Source organism: Sceloporus occidentalis, unplaced genomic scaffold (genome assembly GCF_023333645.1).
Source record: "Sceloporus occidentalis isolate IW3139 unplaced genomic scaffold, rSceOcc1.0.p SCAF_9, whole genome shotgun sequence".
Lineage (NCBI taxonomy): Eukaryota > Metazoa > Chordata > Lepidosauria > Squamata > Phrynosomatidae > Sceloporus > Sceloporus occidentalis.
In genome coordinates, this window is record NW_028316989.1 from 49497563 (window position 1) to 49523725 (window position 26163).

Below are 26163 nucleotides of genomic sequence, written 5' to 3' on the forward strand. Positions count from 1 at the left end.
GGCAGGGTGTGGAAGCTACATTTTAATTGTCATATTTGGCACCATAAGGCTCAAACCACAGTACACAAATTACAGCACAAAACCACTTCTGCTGCCCAGCATGGCACCGCTGCCACCTAGTCCTGGGCTTCTCCCCACCCAGCCTTAGCAGCAGCAGGTGTACTGTGTCTTGGGCCGCCATGTGCCAGCGAAAAGGGTTTTAAAAAAAGACAACCATTAGAAAAACAGCTTGCAAAAAGTCATTTTCCTGGCTCAAGGTGTGACCAGCCAGCACTTGTTCTGTCTGAATGAGGTAAGCTGCCTTTGTGCGGTGCCTCCCCAGGCTAGCCCATCTGCCCACCTGAGGCCTCCCCACCCTTACTGCTTGCCCAGTGCTTTGTCCAGATTGTTCTTGATGGCATCCAGGAAGTCAGTTGTGTTCACAAAGTGCTCATTCAGTTTCACACTGGAAACAAACAAAACAAGGAGAAATCATCTTGTGAAGGATGTTGGGCCAGTGAAGTGTGGAGGGGGACTGCATTCAAGTCCCCTGTGATTGGTGGCAACTGCGGGGCAATGCTCTAAACCCCAGCGCAGGCACCTCTCCTGGCCGCTGCAGAAAAAGGGGCTGTTTCCTCCACCCCATCCCACCATGGCCAGAGGAGGTGTCCCCAGAGGGAGGCTTACTTGCTCAGTCCGTGGATGCAGCCGGCCAGGTCCTTTGTCATCGTCCCACTTTCTACTGTCTCCACACAGACCTTCTCCAGGGTTTGAGCAAACCTGGAATGGGAGAGGAGTGGAGATAGAAGGCCTGGGATCTAGCCACCCCATACTTCTTTGTAGTGCCACTAGCTACCTCAGCCCTGTCCTTGGCATCCTGAGGAATTGCACACCCTCACCCGGTACAGAAAGCCCCAGATGCCCTCACTGCCCCCCAAATCCTTGCCCCTCGGCAGCAATGCTGGATGGATTCCTGCTCTACCAGACCCCTTCCTTACTTGATGAGTTCTTGGTTGCTGTCCAGTTTGCCTCGGTGCTCCAGGCCTCGTGTCCAGGCAAAGATGCTGGCAATGGGGTTGGTGCTGGTCGGCCGGCCCTGCAGGGAAGGCAAGGACAGAGAAGGCCAATGAGCAAGCCAGCTAGGCCTCCTGTCAGAAGCAGCAGCTCTTGGTGCAATCAGCAGAAGGAGGGAGGGAGTGTATGCACCCACAGCCCAAGCTCGCCCACCTTCTGGTGCTCCCGGTAGTGGCGAGTGACAGTGCCGTGGGCAGCCTCGGCTTCAATGGTCTTCCCATCCGGGCAGACAAGGACGGAAGTCATGAGGCCCAATGAACCAAACCCTGGAAGCAAAACAAATCCGCTCTAGAAAGCCCCTGCCAGTCCATCCTGCCTGTGGAACACATAGTTGGCCAAGCACACCCAAAAAGAGAGGGGAGCCTCCCTTGGATGGACGGACAGACAAGCATACATGGCTGGTTGACCCCATCCCATACTAGTAATGGCTCCCTTGTTTAATCCCCCTCAAAGTCTCTAGTCTATATCTTCCCCAGGAGGACAGCAAAATGGATCTCCTCTCACCGCCCATCTGCAACCCATTTAGCAGAACTGCCATAGCTGCCCAGGATGAGGAGTTTGTCCCTGTTGTGGCACAGCAAAGGGGATACTGCCCAGGAGAGGCTAGAAGGGCAGTCGGGGGCACAGAGAGGTTTCTGGCTTTGCTTCCTGCAGTCCCTTTATCTGAACATCACTGCTGTTAGTTTCTTAAAAGGTTTCCAGTGGAAACTGGAAAGCCTGAGCACATGTGTTAAAGTACCAAGGAGTCTTGGAAAGACCCTAAGATGTCGGCTGGTACAGGTCAGCGGAGGACATGCTTCTGAGCCCACTGGGCCAGTGGGAGCCTGAGTGGGCTTCTTGTTTGAGAGGCCCTGGCCTCTTATGGGCCCTGAGGTCGCACATAGCTCCTGCTACAGGCCAAGGTGGGCTGGGTTCCTCCTAAAGCCCCAACAACAACAACATGGTACCTTGGGCCAGGATGTCGGACTGGACATCTCCATCGTAGTTCTTGCAGGCCCAGACAAAGCCTCCTGCCGATTTCAACACCTGTGCCACCATGTCATCAATGAGGCGATGCTCGTACCAAATCTTGAGTTTGTCAAAATCAGTCTTGTAATGCCTGGCAGGAGAGGGCATAGCAGGGGATGACCGACAGACAAATGTAAAATTCCTTGTTTAGACCACGAAAACAAAACGCGCAATTATAGGAGGGGAGATACTTGGCTCAGCATCAGTACCAGTGAAAAGGGCCTTGGGATTACAGTTGTTCATAAGTTGGACATGAGCCAAAGTGATGCTGTAGTGTAGATGCCAAGGGCCACCCAACTCTATGATTGTGAGTTTGTTATTCTATGAGAGGCAGGCCAAGGGCAGGAGGCCCAGAATCCATGCCTGGCAATGGCAACCATCTCAAAGAACTCCCACCCGATGGAGAGACTGAAAAACTGTTTGAAGGGGGAGAGAGGCAGAGCGATGGATTATGTGGTTAAATCTCAGCTAACCACCCTCCTCCCACCATCCCACCCCGTGGCTCACTTTTCAAAGATCTCCTGAAAGATATCCTTGAAGCGCCCATCGTAGGCCTTGAGGATGGTGTTTTTAGTGCTCAGGTAGAGGGGCCACTTCTTCTGGATGGCATACTGGAAGCAGCTATGGGCAAAGCCTGAGATGGACTGCAAGAGGCAGGAAGACATGGGGGTTTGGGCACTCAGTGGAAAGGAGAGGGAAAGAGGAGAGGGCCCTGAGTAGTGAGCATGGTGGCCAGAGGTCCTCAAACACCCCCTCCCCACCCAGCGCTGAGGACACAGCATTCATCTAAGCAGGACAGCAGCAAAGACCCCCTTCAGGGCAGGACCCCTAGCACCGCCAAAGGCCGAGCCCTCACCTCGTCTGTGTTGTACATGCCCATGCCGACCCCTCCGCTGGGAAAGTTGTAGACTTCCCACTCCTTGACTCCGCTGCCATCCTTGGGAGTGAAAACCATCTTGAACGTCCCAGACTTGTCCACAACGAAATCGGTAGCTTTGTACTGAAAAGCAAATCCCAAAGGTTCTCAGACCCTGCCAGCACCTCAGTGCCCCAAGCACCTACCCCTAATTTGCCCCACGCTTGTGTTCCTGGCATTCCTTCCCACTGCCTCCCTGGCTGCCAGCCAGCCAGCCAGCCACCCCACTTTGTCATTTCCTCACAGCTAGCATCTATAACTTGGTTCACTGGCTCCATCCTCCATTTGGATCCAGCTTCCCAAAACTTGGTATCTGGCCCTTGAGATTTGTCACCAGCTCAGAGGTTGCTCAAAGCTCCTTCATTGTTCTGAAGGAGCCACTTTTTGGCCCTTCTTGCACAGTTCCTCACTTCACATGTTGCTCACGGTCTTGCTTGCAACTGGCAGGTCCTACAAACCTTGGGCTGTTGTGTTCTGAGCAAAGTGTGCAAAGCTCCCCAGAGTTAGTATGAAAGAAGCAAACACACCAATGTTCTGGGAGATGTGGAGAGGAGCAGACCCCTCACTTAAGGTCCAATCCCATGGGCATCTTGCGGCCAAAGTGGCCATCCTCTGCTGACCCACCAATTCTGAGTGGCTTGCAACTGTGTGCCTGCTCCTCTGCTCCCTGCAATGCTGCCAGGAGACCCACCTTGGCCTTGCTTTGGACTCACCTGATCTCCGTGGGCATGCCTGCCAATGGTGATGGGTTTTGTCCACCCAGGGACCAAGCGAGGAATGTTCTTGCAGAGGATTGGCTCTCGGAAGACTGTCCCGCCCAGGATGTTCCTGATGGTGCCATTGGGGCTCTTCCACATCTTCTTCAGCTTGAATTCTAGGGGAGAGGAACATCATAGATAAGAAGGAAGCCCTTCTGTTGCTCCGGATGCAGCCCCTCTGGTGAGCTCCCAGGAATGAAAGCAGGGGCCTTCCTTCCAGAAACAGGGAATCTGCCTGTCCGTCCCTCTGGCCATTGAGCATCTTGCCTTGGGAAGGACTGTGACCTTTGGGGCCCAGAAAGATCCCCCCGAGCCCTGAAGCCCTCCCTGCCTACCTTCCACTCTGGCCTCATCCGGGGTGATGGTGGCACACTTGACGGCCACACTGTACTTCTGGGTGGCCAGGGCTGAGTCAATGGTGACCTGGTCATCTGTCTGGTCCCGGTGGGGCAGCCCCAAGTCAAAGTACTTCAGCTGGACATCTGCGTTGGGCAGAATGAGCTGCAGGCAGAGGAGAGGGGTCCACAGGAGAGGAAACGTGTGGGAATGCCAGCGAGGAGAAGAGACGCGTGCGCCCCCTCCGCCTGGCAACCCTGTGCCAATGCCCCCCACGGAGCCACACTCCCAGCTACCTCTTCCCCATTTCGCTCTAAATGGGTGAAAGAGAGGCATATTGGTTTGTGTTGTCAAAAGAAATTCCTCTCTCTTGTCCTCTGCCTGGTCCCTCTCTCTCTGGGTCTCTCAGGGGTTACATTTGGGGTACTCCTCCTGGCCATGGTGGTTCCCCATAGGGAAGGTCCATCTCTGCGCACGCGCGATGTCTCCCTGCTGGGCCTTCCTTGGGCACTGCCACCCAGGCCAACCTCAAGACCCAAAGCCTTTCTTGATAGGAGCCTCAGGCTGCCTGCCTTCCCAAAGTGCCACAGAGTAGTCCTAGGCCAGGGCCATGCCAGCCCTTTGCTCCTGGCCCTGCCTTGCCCTCTTCCTGGCAGCCCCTGAGCCTTGGGCCAAGGTACCTTCTCCTTGATGAAGGCCCAGATGATGCGGGTCATCTCGTCGCCATCCATCTCCACCACCGGGTTGGCCACCTTGATCCTGCGGTCGGCATCTGGGGAGAAGGGCCGAGGGTGAAGGAAGGCCTCCTGGCTGGACCCCGTGGGGCTGAGGGCCGGTGCCAGGCTGCCCTGGGCGCCAGGGGCCTTGCTCTGCCTGCCTCCGGCCTGGGCTGGGGCCTAGTCCCTCCTTCCCTTTGGCCGCGGCTGGCCAGGAGCCAAAGCTCGGCCAAGGGACAAGGTCACCCCCAGCCAGAGGACGCCAGCGGCAGGCCGGCCCTCCTCGCCCTCCGGCTGCCAGAGAGGGCTGGGCTCTCCGGGGCCTCCTCCAGGCCCCCTCCCAGGCCCCTCCGGCTGCCCTTCTGCGGGGAAGGGTCCCCGAGGAGAGAGAGCCAGGCAGGCTAAAGAGAGCGGCCTGGTTCCCGGGGGCTGCTTCTCCCGGGGAGAAGGAAGGAAGGAAGGGAGGAAGGAAGGCCGGCTGCTCACAGTGTCTCCGCGGAGGAGAGAGCCCCGAGGAGGCGGCGGCGGCGAAGGCGGCGGGGAGGCGGCCCAGGGCCCCGGGGGAGCCGAGGTAGCGGAGGGCCATGGCCGACGACCGACGAGGAGCAGCCGGGAAAGCAGCAGCAGCAGCGGCGGCGGCGGCAGCCGAGGGAGGGAAAGGCGGCGCCGGAGGGTGTCGTCGTCAGGCGCAGGGTCCGCCCCTGGTCGGCCTGGGCGGGAGCCCCTTCCTCCTCCTCCTCCTCGGCTCCTGCCTTGGCTTCTTGGCTCTGGGCGCCTGGGGCGAGGCAGCCCCTGGGCGCGGCCTCCTGCTCCTGCTCCTGCTCCCAGCTGGGAGCCCCAGAAGGAGGCAGGCCCCAGGGCCCCCCAGGGAGAAGGGCTCCTGGGGCAGGCCCTCCCGGCCGGTCACTCTCTGATCTCCTTTGGAAGGAAGGCTCCAGGGGCCCAGAGGGCCTTCCTTCAGAGGAGCAGCAAAGCAAGACAAGTCCCAATCAGCCGAAAGCGCCAGAGGCCCAGAGGCCCAGTCCAGCCCCGCTCGGGAGCTCCAGGGCTGCCGCTCTTGACCGGGACAAGGAAACCACAAAGCCCAGGATGCCAGAAGGCGGCACCAAGGACAGAGGGCCAAACCTGGGCCCAGGGCCATCATCATCAGCATCATCATCATCATCATCATCATGATTAAGCTTTCTTTCTAAAGCGCTGTCCATAGAGCCTTTGTAACGGGAGGCTCCCCTTCCCTGAGGCTTACAATCTCGAAAGACCGGAGGCAGAAGGAGAAGCCAGTGGCGGAGGGCAAGGGCCTCTCTACTAGCAGAATACATAGAAAGTCCATGGCAATACAGCACATGATGCATCAAAGAGCAAGTGACCATTAGGCATGCTCTTGGCCTGGCCCCCAAAAGGAGAAGCCAGGCCAGCCTGGAATCCCAAGGGCCCCATGGCTTCCTGGGGGGACATTCCTTGGGGAACCCAGGCAAAGGCCTGCTTAGGGCCCTGTTTGGGGCCACCAAGGAAGCCAAAGCACCCCTGCAGAGAACGGACCCCTGGAGCCCTTTCATATGGCCAAGGCCCCACAGCAGCCCTCTGTGAACAGCTTGCCATTGACCCATTGAAATGGCTCCCATCCGCTGGGACTCGGACGCAGTTGATACAGATCCTGTGGATGCCACTTTGGCCCCTGCCTGTCTCTCCAGTGGAGCCCTTTCCGTTTGTCCAGCCTGAGGATCTGGACAGGACCCTTGGAGGGGTCAGGGCCCCCAAGTGCGTCCCCCCCGTCCCTCCTGGGTGACCAAAAGTGACCGGCCCAGTGGGAAGAGAGAGCCATCGGAGTTCCTTTGCGCCCAAAGGAGGCCATTGTTAAAGGATTGCCAAAAAAGTCCTCTCCGAGTCCAGCCTTCCTTTTTGGGGCAAGGGACTGGCAGCCTCTCGGCTCCAGGGATTCCTGGAGGAGACGGACCATCCAGATCCATTGCAAGCTGCCTTCCTTCAGGCCTGGCTTTGGTCACCTTGGTGGACGGCGGAAGCCAGGACCTGGACAGGGGGAGTGCATCCCTCTATGGCAGGCCCTTCTGCCATCCGTTGCCCTGGCAAGGCCGGTTGGTGGGACGCGGGGAAGAGGGCCTTTTCGGTGGCTGACCCTCGGCTGTGGGGCTCCCTGCCCCTTCCTGGCCATCCTTCTGCCGGCCGGGCTTTTAAAACAACATTGCGAAGGCATGGCACGGCGTTGTGTGGTTTTAAGTATTTTTCACATTTTAATCTTTTTTCTTTTAAAAAGCAACTTGCTTTAATACAGTATTGCGCTAATTTAATTCTAGTTTGGTATTCTTTTAATTGGACTGTTTTTTTAACGTGAGCCATCCTGAGTCCCAGTTTTGGTAAAAGGGCGGGATATAAATGTGTTGTTGTTGTTGTTGTTGTCGTTGTTGTCGTCGTCGTTGTTCTGTGGGACCTCTGAGTGGCTCTTGATGCCGTGGGCCGCCTCTCTGGGACGGGGCTTGGATTCTGCCTGGAGGCGTCCGTCCGGCTGCAGAGTCATCCCTGCCTGGGCTTTGAGCCTTGACCCGTTGACCTATGGTCTCTGGCTTGGGTCCGAGGGACGTCTTGGGGGCTGCTCTCGCATTACTTGGGATAATCTCTTTGGCGTCAGGGGTTGCGCAAGAGACCTGCCTCTTGTTCAATGGCCAGGTACACAGAAAGAGGGCAAATGATGTTTTGCAGGGTTAGGCTGAAAGTCTCACAAGGCAGACAGAAGGTCTTATGACCAGATGGCATAGATGTAAGCATAGATGGAAAGACAGTCATCTGGCCTCAGTAACAAGTTTTCTTGTTGTTGTTGTTGTTGTGAGCCTTCAAGTCCTTTCAGGGGGTTTCTCTGCAAGATTGCCTTTGCTTTCCTCTGAGGCTGAGAGAGTGGGACTTGCCCAAGGTGTCACCCAGTGAGTTTCCATGGCTGAGCAGGGATTCGAACCCAGGTCTCCCAGGTTTGTCCTTGCATTCCTGTGAGGCTGAGAGAGTGTGCTTGCCCAAGGTTTAGTCTACCACTTTTGTTATTTTTGAGTAATTGATTCTGGTTCCCTCCATCAACATCTAACTCCAGCCAAATATCAGAGAGACTAAAGGTCAATTCATTCCCTGCTGCCATTAGCTTCTCCCGGTAAAGCTGCATCCTGGCCCTGTCTTTGAACTGCTTTCCTCCTCCTCCTCCTCATGCTCCAGCAGCGATGGTCTTCTCTTTTGGGGTTTAAAGTGAAGGTGTTAAAGCCTGCGAAGGGTGGGTTCTTTTGGTTTTCTCTGTTTTGCCTGGATACCTACGGCTGTCTCCCAGAGAGAAAACCTCCCGGGGAGGAAAAGAGCCCTTTGCCCATCAGGAAAAGTGGGGGGACAGAAGAGAAGCTGGGGCCTGGGTCAAGGGGGGGGTCAGTCTGGACCGGCCATCTTCTGTGGACGTTCCCTTTGTCCTACATCTGGGCAGAACGGTCCTCCTGGGGCTCACCTTGACCACACAACAGAGGAAGGGGGGCCTTCTTGTTGAGCAAAGCTCACTGTCTCCAGCACCATGGGTTTTTAAACTGGTTCTGATCCCTTTCTTCAGAGGTTCTAGCTATCTGTCCAGTTCTTTCTCTCTCCGCAGGTCATATGCTGCCCAGTTGACCTTCTGCCTGGACAGGTGCCCCTGCTGGGTGCCCCCTGACCACTAGAGGGCCCTGCCTCCTAGCCTTCCCAGGGCTGAGGGCCACTCTCCCTTTGAGCTGGATTATGAGACATCGGCATTATTTCTATGAGGCCCAGTTGGCATGTAAGGACTTTCATGACCTGTAAATGGACAAAGCTCTGCTGGAGGTTACCATCTGCACCATTCCTGTGGAAGAAGGCAAAGGAGGGAGGGATGCCAAGGAAGGGCCTGAGCTCACAGAAATACTGAGAGCTCAGCTGCTGGCTCCATGTCGGTGGGATGGTGAGTCCACTCCAGGTTTTGGACTACAATTTAAAGTTGTTATCCAAGGGGCTGAATGCAGTTCAGGGCCTTGAACAGATTTCTGTAACGTTTGGACTAAAAGTCCTAAAGCAGTGATGCCCAAACCCTGGCCCTCCCAGAATCCCAAACCATTGGCCAAGGTAGCTGAGGCTTCTGGGAGCTGAAGTCCAAAACAACTGGAGGGCCAGGGTTTGGACATTGCTGCCCTAAAGGAGTCATACTGTAGTCCCACTGACAAGGAGGCCAACAATAACAACAGCAAAGAACCCAGTTTGCTAATCAAAACACCAAACGCTTTGCTGAAATACAAATAAATGACATCCGCAGCGTTCCTACATCTAGTGACCCAATAATAATAATAATAATAATAATAATAATAATAATAATAGATATAAGGTGAGTTTGACAGGATTTGCTGGCTCCTCCTAACTGTCATCTTGATACCCCCAAAGAGACTCCTGTATACTTTGTCCTGATGTTTTTCCTGGAATTGATGTTCTCTAGCTCTTCTTATTTTGGAAGAGAAGGACCATGTTTGCCCTTCTCCAGTCCTCTGATGCCTTCCTTGTCTGCCAAGATTTCTTTCTCAGGGATGATGGCAAGTGGTTCAGGGTACGTCAGCGAGTCCTTTCCATGCGCTGGGATGTCATTCATCTCCTCCTGGAAATGTGAACTCATTTAGGTTAATTAAGCAATTCCTGACTATCTCTTGTCAATCTTGAATTGCCGTCTGGATTCCTTGCCAAGCCTTTTAGTTGTGATCTGTTAGCATTTTGCCATCCTTGCTGAACAGACTTCGCACCATTCCCTTCCTCTTTCTCTGCCTTCAAAGATATCTGAAAACTCATTTTTGTTGCCTCCTGCTTCCCTAACTTTAGTGCTTCTCACATTGTTCACGATGTCTAGGCATCTGTCCTCTTCATTCCTTTCATTCCTTGTGGGTGCTCCTTTTTTGCTTTTCTCTTCCTCCTCCATCATGCTCTTTGTACAAGTTTCCCATGTTTCTTCTTCCGAGGGATTGTTTGTGTTTCTAGCGGCTCCTTCTTCACGAAATCCAAGCCATGCTGGGCTGCTTGCAGACTTGCCATAGGATTAAGCCCTGAGCTTGATTAAATCAGCTTTCCCATAATCCTGGGTATCCATTTGATTGTACTCCTCTTTGTCTTGTCCAATAGTTGTGAACGGTAGCAGCACAACGGTCACTTCACCATAAACTAGCAGCTGTTTTGATTCCAGGGACCAACTCCTCCTTGTTGGTTAGGATCAAGTCAAAGCCTAGCAGCCCCTTCCTTCCTTCCTCTACCTTTTGAAAGAGGAAATTGTCTGCAGGTGCATCAGACATTCCTTGGAAAGCTGAGGGTAAGTGGTCAGTCTGATGGAGACCAGAGACGGAGGGGAAGAAGAACTTGGATTCCGAGTGACTGAGCGGAATATAAAGGAATATCATTATTATTATTATTATTATTAGCTTCATCCTATCCAGCCGGCCGCATTGCAGCCCTTCTCCCCATCATGGCCTTGTGAGATTTCATTTCATAACTAGAAGAACAACTGTTGCACATGAAACACATGGGATTCTCTGAACACTTTGGGCACAGTGGCAGCAGAAAGCAAAAAAGGGCACATGATGTGGCTCTGCCTGTGTTTGCTGCTTCCGGCTAAAAGGACTGAGCTGAAAGCAAAACGGCTTTGGAAACGCTGCTCCTCCAAAGTTAACCACGTTTTAGTATTGAAAGGAGGAGGGAGGAGGAAAAGAGAAGGAAGAGGAGGAGCCTTGTGCCAGATCTATGACCAACAGGTTTGTTTTAGTGAGAGTTTCTGTGGACAATCCTTATTTTATACATCAAATATACAAGTTATTTTATATGTTGGTGAAACGGTATCCTTCCTGAGGAAGCCTTGAAGGGGGCATCGCCTGCTTTGCCAGCAATGGCTGGGGCTGCCCCCCCCTTTCCCAGCAACTGGAGAGTAAGGAGGCCCTTCCTGCTGCTCTGGCCAGGGCTCCCTCTTTCTTTTCCTGGCCAGAGGTCCAGGCCTGGCTCCCTCCTTCCCTCCTGGATGCAAAGCACTGACCCACAGCAGCCCTTCTCAGCAGCCACAAAGGCTAGTTGCCATGGCAGAGGAAGGGGCTGCTGCAAAGGGAGAAGAAGATGGAGGGCAGGGAGGAAGAGCCCCTTCCTCCACCTTTCTCTTCTGCTCCCTGGCGCCTGCAAAGGGGGGAGCCAGCCCCAAGAGTCTCCCCAGAGAGGGTTTGGAGGCTCCCAGCAGTGAGAGCCATTGGGGAGCATTGCCGCTGGGGGGAAGAGATGCTGAGAAAGAGAGAGGCTTCTGGCAAAGGGCAGCTCCCAATGTGGGTCCTCAGGACCCCTGTGGTCATCATGGCATGGGGCATCGCCTCAGGGTGGGCAATGGTGGCAACGGTGAGGCTGAAGGACTCCTGCCCCCCCATCACTAGTCCTGGAGGAATAGTGGGGCAGTAGAGGAGTGGGTGCCATTCCTTGGCTCATGGAGGTCCCATGCGCCTGTGTGTCCCACAGGCTTCTGTGACCTCTCCAGAAGTGCTCTCCAGAGCCCTGGGCATTGCCAGGAAGGGCCTCCAGGAATTGCCAGCAGCAATGAAGCCACTTTCTGTTGCTGACAGAGGAGCCGATATACGCTCCCACCAGAAGTGGGTGGATGTGATTATTTACTATGGCATGTCTAACCAGAGTAGCCTTTGCAACACACGGCCGAGGAGGAGGAGGAGGAGGAGGGATGGCTTCCGCTCACAGGGACATCCAGCTAAACTGAGAACAACCACAGCGCCATCTTGGCAAAATGGAGGCCTGTGACCCCCAACATTGACCTTTTCCCTTTCTCTTTCTCCTGCTTGATTTTTAAGCACCTATGTCTCATGAAGAAACCAGTGGAGCTTCCAAAGCTTGCAACGTGTGTTTTGGGCCTTTTGCTTTTCCCAGCCAAGGGATCACTCTATTTTTGTGGCTTCTGTTCTGGATGCTATTGTCCTTTGCTGAAAACAGACGCAGTTGTCCAAGAGGAGACTGGAGCCATGTGTCCAAAGGAGGGGAACCAAAATGGTGAAGGGTCTGGAAACCATGAAGCCCTATGAGAAGAGACTTAGGGAACTGCTGGGGATGTTCAGCCTGGAGAAGAGAAGGTTAAGAGGGGATATGAGGAGAGTCCTGTTTGAATACTTGAAGGGAGGCCATATTCAGGAGGGAGCAAGCTTGTTTTCTGCTGCTCCAGAGAATAGGACCCAATGGAGCAATGGATGCAAGCTCCAGGAAAAGAGATTCCAGCTTAACATTCGGAGGAACCTCCTGAGAGTCAGGGCTGTTTGACAGAGGAAGATGCTGCCTTGGAGCCTCCTTCTTTGGAGGCCTCTAAGCAGAGGCTGGATGGCCATCTGTCAATGGGGTGCTTTGAGAGTTCCTGCACGGCAGAATGGGGCTGGGCTGGGCGGCCCTTATGGTCTCTTCCAACTCTAGGATTCTGGATGTTCTTGTTCTTTGCTGAAAACCGATGCCGTTGTCCAAGAGAAGAGGCCCAAGCTCAGCCTCTGCAGGACAGCTAGGAAGCCTCAGGCCCCCCGCAACTTAGGCCCCCTTGGCTCACCCTCCGCAGCCACATTTGAGGTGGAAGAAGAAGCCCAAAGAGGAGAAAGCCGCCTCCACATTTTGGGCGGAGGAGGTGGCTGTGCCGTTTGGGGCAAGTTCTGGGTGTTGCAGCTGAAGAGGCTCCGCAGAGTCCTCCCAACCGGCTCTGAGCCTGTGGAGGCCTGTCCAGACTTGCCAAAGGGATGCTCTGCTTCTGCTCTTGCTCTCAGCCTCCCAGTCAGCCCTGGCTTGGCAGCCCTAAAAGGGGCACCTCTCATGGGGAGGAGGCTTTCTCCAGAGGAGGCGTGCCAGCCTGGCCTTCCTCTGAGGCTGAGAGAGTGTGGCCGGCCAAGCGCCCTCAATGGGTTGCCATGCCTCAACCCAAGGCTCAGGCTGTGGGCTTGGATTATGGTCTGGTTTCAGTTTGCTCTGCTCTGCTCCAACTCCTTTCAGCTGCACCTGAGATTTTGTAACATGGAGCAGGAGGCCAATGTTGGCAGAGGTCTCTTTCTGGGATACAAAGGGGAGCAACTGGGGGGGCAAGGCCTCTTCGGAGGAGGGCTCTGGGGAGAAGAAGGGGGCCCTAAAGGCTGGCTGGTCTTGGGACCTAAGCAGGGTCGGCCCTGGTCAGCCCTTGGATGGGAGACCGCCCATGAACCCCGTAGGCTTTGTTTCAGAGGAAGGAGAAGCGGGCAAAGGAAGCGCACGAAGGAAAGGCCTGGGGAGGCCCCTCGGTGCTCAGATGGAGAGCGGGAGAATAGCATTGGGGTCCCTGCTGCTGCCCCCGAAAGGCCCCCAAAGAGGGAGGGAGGGAGGGAGGGAGGAGGAGGGCCCCGGGAGACCTCCCTCCTCCTCCTCCTCCTCCTCCTCCTCCTCCTCCTCCTCCTCCCTCCGGCAGGTCAGAACCTGTCGCTCCCCATCGAGCAGGAAAGAAAGAAAGAAAGAAAGAAAGAGGAGGAGGAGGAGGAGGAGGCTGGGCGCCCCGCCCGCCCCGTCGAGAGAAGCGGGAGGAGGGAGGCAGGGAGGCAGGCGAGAAGGAGGGAGGCAGCCATCCCTGCCCCGCTTCCAATCCCCGCCGGCTGCCTTCTTCCTTCCCTGCGGCGGCCATGGCTCCGGCGGCGCTGCTGCTGCTGCTGCTGGTGCTGCTGCTGGAGGGAGCCTGGCGGGGGGCGGCCCTGCCCCGGATCAGCCTCCCCTTCGGTGGGTCCCCTCCCTTCCCCCGGGAACCACAGAGCCGCCGGGGGAAGGGTCCCTCTTGGGGGGTGGGTGGCTGGGGGCTGCCCCTTGGCCCCTTCTCCCCCAAAGGGAGGGTACCCTCGCCCCTGGACCCAGCCCCCTGGGCCTCCCTTCTTCGCCCTGGAAGCAAGAGGCAGGCGCCCCCCGTCCCCCCCTCTCTCTCTGGGCAGAGGCTCCTCCTTTCCCTCCTCTCCCTCCAGGCTCCGGGGGCCAGGGACCCTCCCCAGCCCCTGCCCCTGCCCCTGCCCTGGGGCTGCCTTTCTCCTGGGGCCGGGGGTCTCGTGCCCCCCCCCAAGGAGGCTGTCCAGGGCTCCGGCAGCAATGGAGGGGGGCAGGAATTGCCCAGAGCAGGGAGAAGGGGGCCCTTTGCCCCCCGCGTCGTGCCCCATCGCTGCCAGCAGTCCTTAGGGGCTTCCGTGCCCCCCCCCCCCTGCATTGCCTGTGGGTCCCTTGTCCTGGAGGAGCTTGGAGGGGCCCAGGGCAGAGGTCCAGGGCCTTCGGGGGAGGCACTCCAGAAACAGAGAGAGAGAGGGGGGGGGGGGTCTTCCCCAGAGCCTCCGCTTCCCTGGGGCTCCCCAAAGACATCGCTGCTGAGCTCCAAGAGACAGGACCCACTTGGCAGGACTCAGGGGGCGCCAGGGGACCCCAGAGAGCCAGGCTGCGTCCCAGAAACTGGGCAGAGCCAAGCAAGAAGGCTCCCAGCAAGGCAGCCACTCCTCGGCTCTTGCTCCATGTTTCCAAGGGACCCGACTTGAAGGCTGTCCCAAGAAAGTTTGCAGACAGTTCCAGGGAGGGTCCAGAGTTCTTTGGGTCTCTTCTCTGCCCTCTTTATTCCTGCTCCCCACCCACAACAATGGCATGACTTGCCTTGTTGAGAAGGGGCCCCAGCTGAGCCCCCAGCAAAGCAAACCCTGAGCCTCTCCTATGCTCTTTACTATTAAGAAGAGATCATGTTTACACTGGTGTGGCATGAGGGGTGGGTGGCTCTGGCTCATGCAGCAGTCCTATAATATGGAGGCCACCTGGGCTCCCAGGAGAGGAAGGCCCTTCGGGAGATTTCTGGGCTCCCACAAGACCTCAGGCCTTGCAGGCTTCCTTCATCCTGAAGCTAAGGATCTTGCTGCTCTCTCCACCGGTTTTGTCAGGGTGCCCCAAGTGTTTGGGTTGAGGATTCATCCATTTGCAAAAATTCTTCCCAGTCCTAAAAGAAAGCAACTGGAGGAGAATCAGGTTTCTTCCCTGGAAGCTTTGCGCAGAGTTGCAAGGAGACGGCCATCGCCCGCAGTGGTTAAAGTTGCCTGGCATCCATGTGGTTCTTGGATCCATGCGCAGAGCTGAGGGAGCCGTGGGGTGGCCACAGAGAGGGTCCGAATGGGACCCTGTGGAGGAGGCCGATCTCTGTCCTCTTTGCAGAGCCAGGGAGGGCCTCTCTGCTTGAAGCAGGCCCAGCCATTGGAAACTACCAGAGCAGGAGCAGAGTCCTCGGTGTATGTGTGCGCGCGCACACACATGCCAGTCCCAGCATGCCAGAGCCTTGCTGGAGCAGCAGCAACAACAACAGCAGCACTGGCGGCCTGGAACCAGTCCAGTGGCTGTGATCAGGCACAGGCTTGTCCTGAACAAACAGAACAGGCTCCATGGGAGAACAGGATCAGGCGAGGGGGGAGGTCATCCGGGGTCATTGGGGACGGGCCGCCCAACCCACCACTGTGCCAGCTCCCAAACTCCCAGCAAGTGCCTCTGTGCCAGTGGTGCCACTCTGCTGGGCACATGGGCAAAGGGGTGGGAGCACTGGGGCGAAAAGCTGCCCTGGGTGCCAAGCGGAAGGACACTGCAGCCAAGCCCCTCGTCCAGAGTCTGTTGTGGACACTGCCTGGGGTTCCTTTACCCTCCTCTTCCTCCACCAGAGCTTTTCCCCAGGGCATTAGCTGTGAAAATGGGAGTGTGTGCCCTAGGATTAGCCCAAGAACTAGCCATGGGCCACCTGGAGTAGGGCCACCTCTGACTCCCAGGTTTCCTTCCTTGGTCTCCTGCCAGCAATGTTTGAGTCACCTGGGCACTGAAGGGGCATGGCCTCCTTCTGCGTCAGGCATGGCTCATTTCCTGTGAGCAAGACCAAGAGGGATCAGATTTCCTGGCACAGAGGCATTCCTGGGGCTGCCCCTGAGCCATGTGTGCCCACCTTTTCTTCCTTTACAATGGGGTGGGGTGTTGGGTGAGGGTCTGGGGTCAGGTGTGGTGGCAAGAAGCCCCATTTTAGCACTGGGGAGGCCTTGGGATAGTTTCTTTGCCACTGTGTGCCTTCAAGGCAGCTCCATTGTAGGAAGACCCTCTGCTAAGTTTTCCTTGGCCACATTTATTATTCAGAGAAGGCTCGCCATTGGCATCATCAAAGGCTGAGAGACTGTGATCTGGCCAATGTCTTTCCATGGCTGAGCTGGAATTCGAGCCCTGCTAGCCTGGAGACCATCTCTCAAAAACTATGATGATGTACTTGCTAGGCTAAGGCGCACAGGGAAATGCGTAGGCAGTTTGCAATCTTAAGACAGGAATGGCCCATGCATACCTAATATTTGGAGAAAATATATTTCATGGAATGAGCCTATTTCTGCTCAGGGTTGAAGGGACTGTCCTCTCAGGATGCTTCTGTGAAAGTTCCTGGCCAGCGTTTGCCACCTCCTGACCTAGCCATAGATGGGCCCCAGCACCTGAGATTTCAGAGGGTCCCCTTGGCATTCATGGACCATTTTCTTTGCTCCCCAGACTCCCCGCAGAGACTCCTGAGCCGCTTTGAAGCACCTAGAATCACCAACTACACAACTTTGATGCTGAGTCCGGACGGACGGGTCTTGTATGCGGGCACCCGAGAGACCCTCCTGGCCCTAAACACCAGCGCTTTCTCCCCTGGACCCCAGCACCGGAGGGTAAGTGCAGGGTCCCAAGGGCTCCAGAAGCACCCTGAAAGCATTGAGGAAAAGGGCCCTGCCAGCAAGGCCTGTCCAGCACCCATTCCTGGTCCCTGTGCTGCCTAGAACCAGTTTGGGCAGCAATTTGGGTGGGTGGGTAGGAGGGCAGGTGGGCAGTCCTGTTGCCAGAGAAAATAGCGGCGGCAGCAGCAGTAGGCAGGGAGCTGGTAGGCGGCTGGTGGGTGGCCCATATCTCTTGCCATCTCCTTGTGCAACCAGAGCATCTGGTTTCACACCTGGGAACTGTGGGCTGGGCCATGGCCTGAGGGGAATGGCTGGGACAGACTGGCCAGCAACGGTGGGGCTCTCATTGGCCCAACAGAAGCTGGGCAGTGAAAATATTCAGCTCACGGAGGAAGGGGCTTTTGCCCTTGCTAGGGATGGTAGGAGCTTACAGATCAGTGGGTGGCATTTGTGGTGCCCATGCAGCCCCACAGAGAGCCCAAGATGAGGCAGACCTCCTCCTGGGATGGGACAGGGGGCTCGGGGGGATGATAGGAGGGCCCGGCTGGGCCTGTCTGGCATTTGGGACTCCTAGGGAGTGGCTTCAATGTGGCAAGCAAGGGGATGCCCCCTGAGCATCTCCCCTTGTGTCCTGCAGCTGTCATGGGGGGCCGAGGAGGAGAAGAAACGGCAGTGTGTCTTCAAGGGCAAAGACCCCCAGGTGAGTGCCAGCCCCCCTCACTTTCCCACTGCCCCCATACAAAATAAGCGGTGCTCTCAATCCAGTGCCGGGAGGGTCCATCAACCCCTTGGATTGGGCTGTGGCCCCCAAGGGCAGCCCTTCTCTTCTGCCTCCCCCCCCCCCCGACTGGAGGGTTCCAAAGTGTCTTCCAGAGCACAATTGCAGAGGCAGGGACATACCAAGGGTTCGGGGAGGAGGTGGCCAGTCAGCACCCCATACGCAAGCCCCACCATTGTTGTCTCCTCCTCTTCCTCTCCGCCATTTGCCTTGCAGAGAGACTGCCACAATTACATCAAGATCCTCTTGCAGCTGAACGAGACTCACCTGTACACCTGTGGCACCAGCGCCTTCAGTCCCACCTGCACTTACATTGTGAGGAGCTCCTGGGGACATGGGGGGGGGGGGGTCTCTTGAAGTTGCTCTCACATTTGGCAAGCATTTCTGCATCCTTCGCTGGAGTCTCGCTGCATCTGTGGGGAAGGTGCTTCCACAGCCTCCCTGGACAGCTCAGTCCAGTGCTGAGGAAGTGCCTCTCTCAGGATCGCCCCACAGCCGATGCCTTTCCAGAGGAAGCCTTGAGCCACTGTTGGGGGCAGCAGACCCAAAACGAGTCTGGAAGGTGCCACAGCCTTTTGTCAGCAGCAGTGTGAATGCAGGCTGGGGCTCCCGGGAGGAGATTCCTACCTGGGTCTCTGCTGAGAGACCTTTTGCTAGGCACTGGGCTCCAGCGCAGGACACGGACTGGAAAAGGAGGGGAGGGGAGAGGTGACCAAGGGAGGTGGGATGTTCTGTGCTCAGTCTCAATAAGGGTGACCTTCCAGTTTTATAAATATAGAGGGGAGGCTCTGAGTGCGCGCAGAGTGTATCTTTCTCAACCCATTCGTAGCGGGTTCCTCCTCCTCCTTCCAGGTAAGTTCCTCATTCTCTCCATCTTCCTTGCAGAAAATTCCAGACTTTAGCTTGATCCGAGAGGCATCTGGGAAGCTGCTGCTGGAGGATGGGAAGGGGCGCTGCCCCTTTGATCCGGAGTACAAATCCACTGCCATCATGGTTGGTAAGGATCTCCCTGGTCAAGGTGGCAGTTGGAGGGGCAGCCGGCAGGGGAACTGGGGGCAGAAAGGAGAGAGGTTGGCCTCAGCTGGCCCTCTTCCACTTTGCCTTGAAATGTGGGAGGAAAGTGGGCCCCTCTGTGCCCCATTATTTTTGGAGTGACAGTCATTGCTGCCTGGGCAGTGCCAGGCCAGCCTCCCTGAGTGCCGCTTTCTCGCAGAAGGTGAACTCTACACAGGGACTGTCAGCAACTTTCAAGGCAATGAGCCCACCATCCTCCGAAGCCATGGTAGCCGCCCGGCCATCAAGACGGAAAACTCTCTCAACTGGCTGCAAGGTGTGTGGCATTGGCATTGGGGCTGCCGGTCATGGAGGGGCTGCCTGCAATGGGGAAGATGCCAGGGTCTGGGGGGCTGTCCAAAGAAAAGAGCCTGGCCAGGCTATTGGGGGCTCAGGTGGGGGCAGCACTGGCAATGCCCTGCTTCCTTAGCCTTCGCCACAAGGCCAAAAGATGTTTTGTCCCACAGCTGTGAGGTTTGGCAGGAAATGGTGGCCTGGCCTGGGGGGATAGGGCTCCACATTTGTGGAACTTTAAACCACTTGGGATTCAACAGGCTCCATCTTCAAAAGAACTTGGAGAAATATACTTTTTCGAGTTGCAACATGCAGGATTGAGATTCTGGGAACTGTAGTCCAAAAAACTAACCTTTGCCAGCCCTGACTTTTACTGTCCTTCCTGGGTCCATTGAGAAAGGATTTGTTTCCTTTTGTTCCCTGCTCATGGTTCAAAGGACTTTGAACTAGTGCCCTGAGCCAACGTGGCCCTTTTTGGCTCCCTGGTGTCTGGGCTGCTCTGTTGGCACACAGCAGCCTCCCAGTGGAGCCAAAAAGGGGGTAAGGCCCTGCTCTGCCGCTTGCATCATGGCTCAGAACATGAGATTTCAGGGCAAAGAGGGACTTGACCTAGCCCTTTCCATGGTCTGGGGACCACATAGGTTTATAGGAGCAAGAAAACTGGAAAAACACCTGGGCTGTTCTTATGCCTCTTCCCTTGGCATCATAACTGAGCAGAGCTGGATGGGAGGCTCCAGCCTTGATCCAGGGTGGGATCTTTTTTCCCTGCTTTTGTGGCAGGGAGGGAGGGAGGCTGATGGGTTCCCACCTTCTGATTTTACTGTCGTCCTTTGCAGACCCCTTCTTTGTGGGTTCTGCCTATCTGCGAGAGGGTCTCCCGCCCAGCAACGCCCAGAGGGAGGAAGACAGCAGCGACGACAACGACAAGATCTATTTCTTCTTCAGTGAGAGCGGCAAGGAGTTTGACTTCTTTGACGACACCATTGTGTCACGCATCGCACGCGTCTGCAAGGTGTTGTGTTTTTGGGTGCATGGTGTTTCAACAGCTGTTTGGCGTTTGTGTGTGATCAGGGCCCCCTTTCTACTCAGCATCACCTTCTTGGGGTTGCAGCCTCCTGTCTTTTCTGCATCTCAAGGGCTATTATTGTCCTCTTTGTGGCTATCCCCAGCCTAAGGATTCAGGGTCCCTCGTCTTCCCCAATATTTCAAAATCCCATGACTTATCAGCATTTAGGCAGCAGAAGAGGAGGGCTCAACCCTGGGATCCCCCACAACCCTCTTCTTTCCACCAGATCAACCCAGTTTTGCTGCCATGCTTTCTGGGCAGTTCAGTTGTGGGAATCAAAGGTCCATGTCCCACTTCCAAATTTCTGGGTCCATTCAGATCAGACGTTCCCAAGTGAGCCTTTGACATCAGCACAGAAAGCAATAACACAATCCCTTCACAAACCAACTCAATCCCTGCAGCTTTCTTAATGAGGAAAGAGCAGCTTAATTAAGAAAAAGGGAAAGGCCTTGTAGTGGCTGCTGTTGTGAAACCTGTGGGAGTGAGAAACCCATCAGGTCAGTTACGGATCACCCACAGAGCTGCCAGTCGGTCCAGATCTACCTGTTTAAGGTGGGAAAGAAACTGAGGCTTCTCCTTCCCCATGTGCACCTTCTTCTGAGCTCCTTCGTTCCCTCCCATCCTCTCCTGCCATTCCTGGCAAGCCTCATGTCGCTTTGCATTGGCCACAGAAATCTGGCTTTCAACTAGGGTCAGGGTTGGCTTTGAAGATGAGAAACTAGTGGTGGATGTTGATGGTGGAGAGGATGCCCCATGAGGCCCTTCCAATGGGGTCTGAAAATCCTACCAAACAGGATTGGAGCAGCAGTTGGGTTGAAGGAATAGGTTCTTATTCCCCCCTCCTCAAAGCCCTGAGGCACCTGCCCTTTGATCTCTGCTCTCTCACCAGAAATTGAGGGTTCAGGTTTTAGCAATGAGGAAAGGCGCATCAGACATGCTCTGGCGATGTGGACTGCCACTCAGTGACCCTCTCTGCCCCTTCTTCCTCTTTTCAGGGCGACTTGGGGGGAGAGCGGGTCCTGCAGCGGCGGTGGACAACCTTCCTGAAGGCCCCCTTGCTCTGCTCGCACCCGGAGGATGGCTTCCCTTTCAACATGCTCCAGGACATGTTTGTCTTGACCCCGGGCCAGGACTGGAGAGAGACTGTCTTCTATGGGGTTTTCACCTCCCAGTGGTGAGCATCCAGGGGACTGGCAAGTAAAGCATTTGTGGGCACTCGGTGGGCAGACTCATGATGGCGAGTCCTACCATATCCTCTGGCTTATGCGAACACCAACCGCTTTCATCTCCCTACCAGGGACAGGAAGGGTGCTGGGGGTGCGGCCGTCTGTGCCTTCTCCATGCTGGACGTGAAGGAAGCCTTCAATGGTCTCTACAAGGAGGTCAACCGGGAGACGCAGCAGTGGTATACAGACACCCGCCCTGTGCCAGAGCCCCGGCCTGGAGCAGTACGTACCCCTTACATGGGCACCCAGCCCCTGTGCCTGGGGTCAGGCAGGTCCTCACTGCTTTGGGATGAAACCTAGAGGGTCCGTCTGTCCTGCCTCTGTTTTTGCAGGGCAGGCAGCAGGTCGGGTGAGCTGGTAAGAAGCCTTTCCAGAGGTCCTGGCAAGCAGAGTGGCCTGCTGGGCCGAAGGCTGCTGGCCGGACTCTCTCCAAGTGGCCCTTTCCTTTGGCTTTTCCCCAGTGCATCAGCAGCCAGACGCGCCAGATGAAGATTGCCTCCTCCCTCCAGATGCCTGACCGGGTGCTCAACTACCTCAAGGACCACTTCCTGATGGACAGCGCTGTCCGGAGCCAGCCTCTCCTCCTGCAGGGACGCTCCCGCTACCGGCAGCTCTCTGTGCAGCGGGTCCAGGGTCTGCACCAGGCCTATGACGTCTTGTTTTTGGGCACAGGTAGGTTGGCACCGGGGTGCAGGAGCCTGGCACTTGGATGGTGTACTGGCCAGATGCAAACCCACTCCTAGACAGGCTAGCAGAAGAATTTGGGGGAGGTCTTGTCTTTTCCCCATTCCCAGTTTTGCATGCTCAGGTCTACTATTGAGAAGTTGCTCCAGGCTAATAAGAGTTGGATACTAGAGGTATACATGTGCACAAACACACACTGCACACATGCTGTTTGTGGCTAGCTTTTGGTCTTTGCAATACACAAGTAAGTGTAATTTTTAGGCAGCTGACCATATAAATAATAGAAATAAAAACACAGAATATTGTGGGGGGGTGGGGGTGGTAGTAGAATATAATGAAACAAACAATACAGGAAGAAAATACTGACAATAAAAATAACATTTGATATCCCCTAAATAACCTTAAAACAAAGAAGCATTTAGCTGGGGACCTGTGAGATTTAGCGTTATTCTGACATGTTGTGTTTTGTGATAAAAATCATTTCTTCTATCCAGACAAATAGACAATAAAATATTGGTTCAACGTGGAACAAATTTTAAAATAGAATGATTAATACATTCCTTAATGCTCTGATAAAAAGGTGAAAACAATTCTGAGAGAGACTACATCCAGCATTACTGAAAACCTTTGCAAACCTGCTCTTCAGATGTTTTGAAGGCAGCCAGTTAAAGAGAAAAGGCCTTTTTGTGTCCAGGAATGGGAAGGAACAGGCAGAGGCAGGCAGTAGAAACCAAGTCCCTGCAAATCTTGTCCTCTTCTTCTTTGTTTGACTAGAGAGCTAGGGCAAAATGTACATCTCGGGAGGAAAAAAAGCAACGGCATTTGTCTATTTAAGTGCCTGTTCTTCCATGAAAACACAAAGGAGCTGAGCAGTGCCTGCCAGCAAAGGCCTTGGAATGAATGGCAGGAGTTCAGATCTGGAGCCAGGAGAGAAGAATAAATGTCCCGGACATACCGATTAGCCCTGGGATTTAGGGCAGTGCCAGCCACACACACAGGGCAATGGCAGGGACGGTTCCTGGGCTGGGGGTGGGGGGTGGGGGGAGAGGCCTGGATACTTGCCAGATAAAAGCAAAGGCCCAGCTGGGCTTGGAAACACAGGCGTGGAGGCACAGCTTTTTGTCTAAGAAACCTGCAATGCTCCTGGGAGAAACCAGACACCTTTTGTTTACAACAAAAGTGCCAAAGATTTTGGGCCAGAGCATTGCTTGGCTGTAGCCATCCGTGACCTTCCCTGAGTTTTCCCGGTGAGAGACCCACGAGAGCAGGTTCCAGACGAGAGACTGGGAAGCTCCTACCTTCTCAGGGAGACAGACTGGAGACCAGTCCAGGAACTGGTGGGAGGATTCCTTGCTGGTCAGGCTGTTGGTGTCCAGGGGGTTCCAGGCCACCTCCCCGGACCTACAGACCCTGTTTCCTTTTGGCGGGCAAAGAGGGACGGCGGCTGTGCCGTTTTATGCACAGGGAGCAGGAAAGGGCTACCTGGCAGTTTCAAGGTGAGAGGGAAATGTCCTTAGTCTGAATCACTGGATGCCCACTTCTGCTTTTCAGATGATGGCCAGCTCCACAAGGCTGTGGTCACAGGAGAGAAGGTGCATCTGATTGAAGAGATCCAGCTGTTCCCTCCTGGGCAGCCCATCCTTGAGCTGCTGCTTGACCCCATCCAGGCAAGGCAGAAGGGCATCATGGGAAACTCCTACTCCCAGCATCCAGCCATTCATCCTGGTGGGGAGTCCTTGGCAGCAGACCCCAAGGCTCTGAGCTAAATGACCCTCTGTGGAGAGCCTTGGGTGGTCTGTGGGCACCTGGTCCCTCCATGTCCAGTCTTCACTTCCAGTCTCTGCTCCTTCCCTGAATCCTCAACATAGTCATGGCTCCCTCCTGACTTAACAAGAGGCTGGGAGGACCCTTTGTATCACTGAGCCAGAAGCATTTTAGGCTGAGACCCAACTGGGGCTGGCAGCTGTGCTGAGCCGGTGGTTCTCAGGGCTTGGGAGCACGAGGGCACCTTCTGGCTGGTGGCTGTGGAGATGGAGTGGCCAATCAGGGGACCTTAGCATTCCTCTCAAGGGATAATGAGCCACATGCTGCCTCTTCTGTCCCTCCCAGGGCCTTCTCTATGCTGCCTCCTATGACGCCTTGGTGCAGGTCCCTCTTGCCAACTGCAGCCTGCACCAGACCTGTGGGGAGTGCATCTTGGCTCAGGACCCCTACTGCGCTTGGAGTGGACATGCCTGCCAGCCCCCCATCCTGAACCGCCAGCAGCTCCATGGAGTGTAAGTGCTCCTCCCTTTGGGCAGGGGAAAGTAGGGAAGACACCTTCCCTTTGCATCCCTCCCCGTTTCTGCCCCCTTGGTCTTCACTCTGATGGCCCATCCATCTTCCAACAGGTCTTGGGCCCAGGATATTGAAAATGCAGATGCCGTGGGGCTCTGTCCAGTGAGCACCATGCAGTTTGCCAACTCAGGAGGTGAGTGCTGTGGGAGACGCAGGTCATTTGGGTGCCCAATGCTTTATGTTCCCTACAGAAGCTCCTGGATGTTTCTGTCTGATGCCAAAGGACTGTGTCCAGCCAGGTGTGTTGAGCACAGATTGCACATTGGGCATTGTACAGGGTTGTACTTCTGGATGGTGCATGTGCATACGCTGGCTTGTTTGGCTATGCAGCGTTGGCATTCACTAACAAGGCAGCATTATGGCACCACCACAAACACCCCAACCACAAAGTCACACTCCACATGCTCTCTCCTCAAGGCATCTGGGTGCTAGACAATTTTAGCAGTGGTTCCCAGGCTCAGGGTGGGGGATTCCTGTCCATCCTTCATTTGGTCCCCAGCCTGACCTCTTCCTCTGTTGCCTTTCCTTGCAGCGGAGGAATCCCCGTGCCAGCGGGTGGTGCTGCGCCCCAATGCCGTGAAGCCCCTGCCCTGCCCGCCGCTCTCCAATCTGGCCTCCTGGAAGTGGGAGAAGGACGGGGCCCCCCTCAATGCCTCCTCCCTGGTGCTCCCAGACGGAGGGCTGGTGCTAGTGGGGGGGCCAGGCCAAGCGGGGCGCTACGAGTGCTGGTCCTGGGAGGGGGGCTTCCGGAAGCGGACAGCCAGCTACTGCGTGGAGGTGGAGCCAGCCCTAGGCCCCAGGCTCATGCCCCCTCTCCGCAGCCCCCCGGAGACTGTCAGCACTTCCAGGAGCACCTCAGCGGAGGCGACCGGGGACATCTCTGCGCTGCTGGAGGACAAAACCTACTGGACTGAGTTCCTGGTGATGTGTGCCCTCTTCGGCATAACTGTCACACTGCTCACCCTCTTTGGGCTGCACCGGCACCATGACGCCATAAAAGCCTTCCTCAAGCAGGGCACCTGCACCCATGCCAAGGCGCCCCGGAAGGCTGGGGCGCCCCCAGAGAGCCTGCCCCTCAATAGCGCCAATGCGCCCAGCAGCCTGCCAGAACACAAGGGCTACCAGGCGCTCAACGACAGCCACGTGGCCAACACTCCTGCACATGTTGGGCCAGGCCACCTGGACGTGGCCTTCCTGGAGTCCAGCCGGCGCCCACTGAGCATCCATGGCAGCTTCGTGGAAGTGTCAGCTGCCTCCCAGCGACCCCGTGTGCGCCTGGGCTCCGAGATCCGGGACTCAGTGGTATGAGGCTGGCATTGCCCACAGTAACAACGGACTAGACAGACATATCTTGCTGTGCTGAGCCTTCCACAGAACCAGGCCTAGGGCCACATTAGGAACTGGCTCTTGGCATGAGAATTAAACAGTGCTGGGCCATAGGGCTGCTGGGACCTTTTGGGGTGGCCAGCCCTGTGTGATAGAGGGCACCGTAGAGCTTCCAAGAGGAAGAGAAACCTCCAGCCTTTGCCACTGTGCCCACTTGAGAAGGTGGCACCATGGAATGAGACGCACACCTCAGCTGACTTTGAGGGTCCTAAACCTGCAGAGAGCCAGTGGGGCAGGGGAGCATGTGAGGTCTGGGCAGGGGCACTCCTTTGCCAAATCTGTGGGACCTGTGCCCCCTTTCCCTTGGCTGGTCCAACAAACATGGCTCCACCATGCTTTCCCTCAAGAACTGCTTCCTCTGCCAAGTACATGGATGGCGTGGATGGGAGGCCACCATTTGGGCGTCTGGGGTGCAGGGAGGGGGACCGGCTTGCATGGGTGTCTAAGGATAAAGGCAGGCATTTCAGTGCTCAGGTTGTGTGCATGGCCCAGGGACATCCAAGCTAGTGGGGCGCATGACTGTTCTGCCAGGACCAAATGCCAAAGGAGGAAGCCCTTCCAAGGTCTGGCCCGACTTCACCAGCACTGAGCGCCCCCTTGCCCTTGCCCCACATCCGGCAGCACTCCTGCACAAGAGGTGGCTGAGTTTATTTGTGTGGATTTTTACATAAATTTGACCTGTTTCCTGTGGTTTCCTTCTGCTCCTGTGCTGATTCAGGGCTCCCTTCTTCCTTCCAAGGCCCCAGTCCAGATCCGTGACACTCCTCTAGTTGGAAGAGATGCTGGGATGTTCAGTAGCGAACTCGCCCTGCAGCCT

General features: G+C 55.9%; 2 protein-coding genes across 3 annotated transcripts; one reads left to right on the forward strand and one right to left on the reverse strand.

The window, feature by feature from the left end:
* Positions 1–7: 7 nt before the first annotated feature.
* Positions 8–5416, reverse strand: LOC149307532 (isocitrate dehydrogenase [NADP], mitochondrial). The gene is made up of 11 exons (XM_089539407.1): positions 5274–5416; positions 4752–4843; positions 4071–4236; positions 3691–3851; positions 2918–3061; positions 2569–2705; positions 2001–2152; positions 1207–1319; positions 978–1075; positions 667–759; positions 8–445 (listed from the first exon to the last, which is right to left on the reverse strand). Exons 1-11 carry the CDS (start codon positions 5371–5373, stop codon positions 358–360), a joined length of 1344 nt encoding a protein of 447 aa, XP_089395533.1. The 5' UTR covers positions 5374–5416; the 3' UTR covers positions 8–357.
* Positions 5417–7795: 2379 nt separating this feature from the next.
* Positions 7796–26036, forward strand: LOC149307533 (semaphorin-4B-like). 2 transcript variants are annotated; one of them, XM_089539402.1, is made up of 14 exons: positions 7796–10558; positions 16356–16516; positions 17160–17222; positions 17517–17615; positions 18186–18297; positions 18514–18630; positions 19484–19659; positions 20709–20887; positions 21011–21161; positions 21401–21611; positions 23175–23290; positions 23733–23899; positions 24014–24093; positions 24493–26036. In XM_089539402.1, the coding sequence occupies exons 2-14, from the start codon at positions 16418–16420 to the stop codon at positions 25266–25268; spliced, it is 2346 nt and encodes a 781-aa protein (XP_089395528.1). In that variant the 5' UTR covers positions 7796–10558; positions 16356–16417; the 3' UTR covers positions 25269–26036. The 2 variants fall into 2 exon arrangements, with proteins under 2 accessions (XP_089395528.1, XP_089395527.1); XM_089539401.1 differs by lacking the exon at positions 7796–10558 and adding an exon at positions 13303–13556.
* The last annotated feature ends 127 nt before the right edge of the window (positions 26037–26163 follow it).

Bases quoted from the DNA above. Each gene is read 5' to 3' on its own strand.
- LOC149307533 (XM_089539401.1), top strand. From the start codon at position 13,463: ATGGCTCCGGCGGCGCTGCTGCTGCTGCTGCTGGTGCTGCTGCTGGAG. The intron at 17,223-17,516 runs GTGAGTGCCAGC...TTTGCCTTGCAG, and splicing joins TCAAGGGCAAAGACCCCCAG to AGAGACTGCCACAATTACAT. The intron at 19,660-20,708 runs GTGTTGTGTTTT...TCCTCTTTTCAG, and splicing joins GCATCGCACGCGTCTGCAAG to GGCGACTTGGGGGGAGAGCG.
- LOC149307532 (XM_089539407.1), bottom strand. From the start codon at position 5,373: ATGGCCCTCCGCTACCTCGGCTCCCCCGGGGCCCTGGGCCGCCTCCCC. The intron at 1,320-2,000 runs GTACCATGTTGT...TTTTGCTTCCAG, and splicing joins GTCCGACATCCTGGCCCAAG to GGTTTGGTTCATTGGGCCTC. The intron at 1,076-1,206 runs GTGGGCGAGCTT...CCTTCCCTGCAG, and splicing joins ACTACCGGGAGCACCAGAAG to GGCCGGCCGACCAGCACCAA.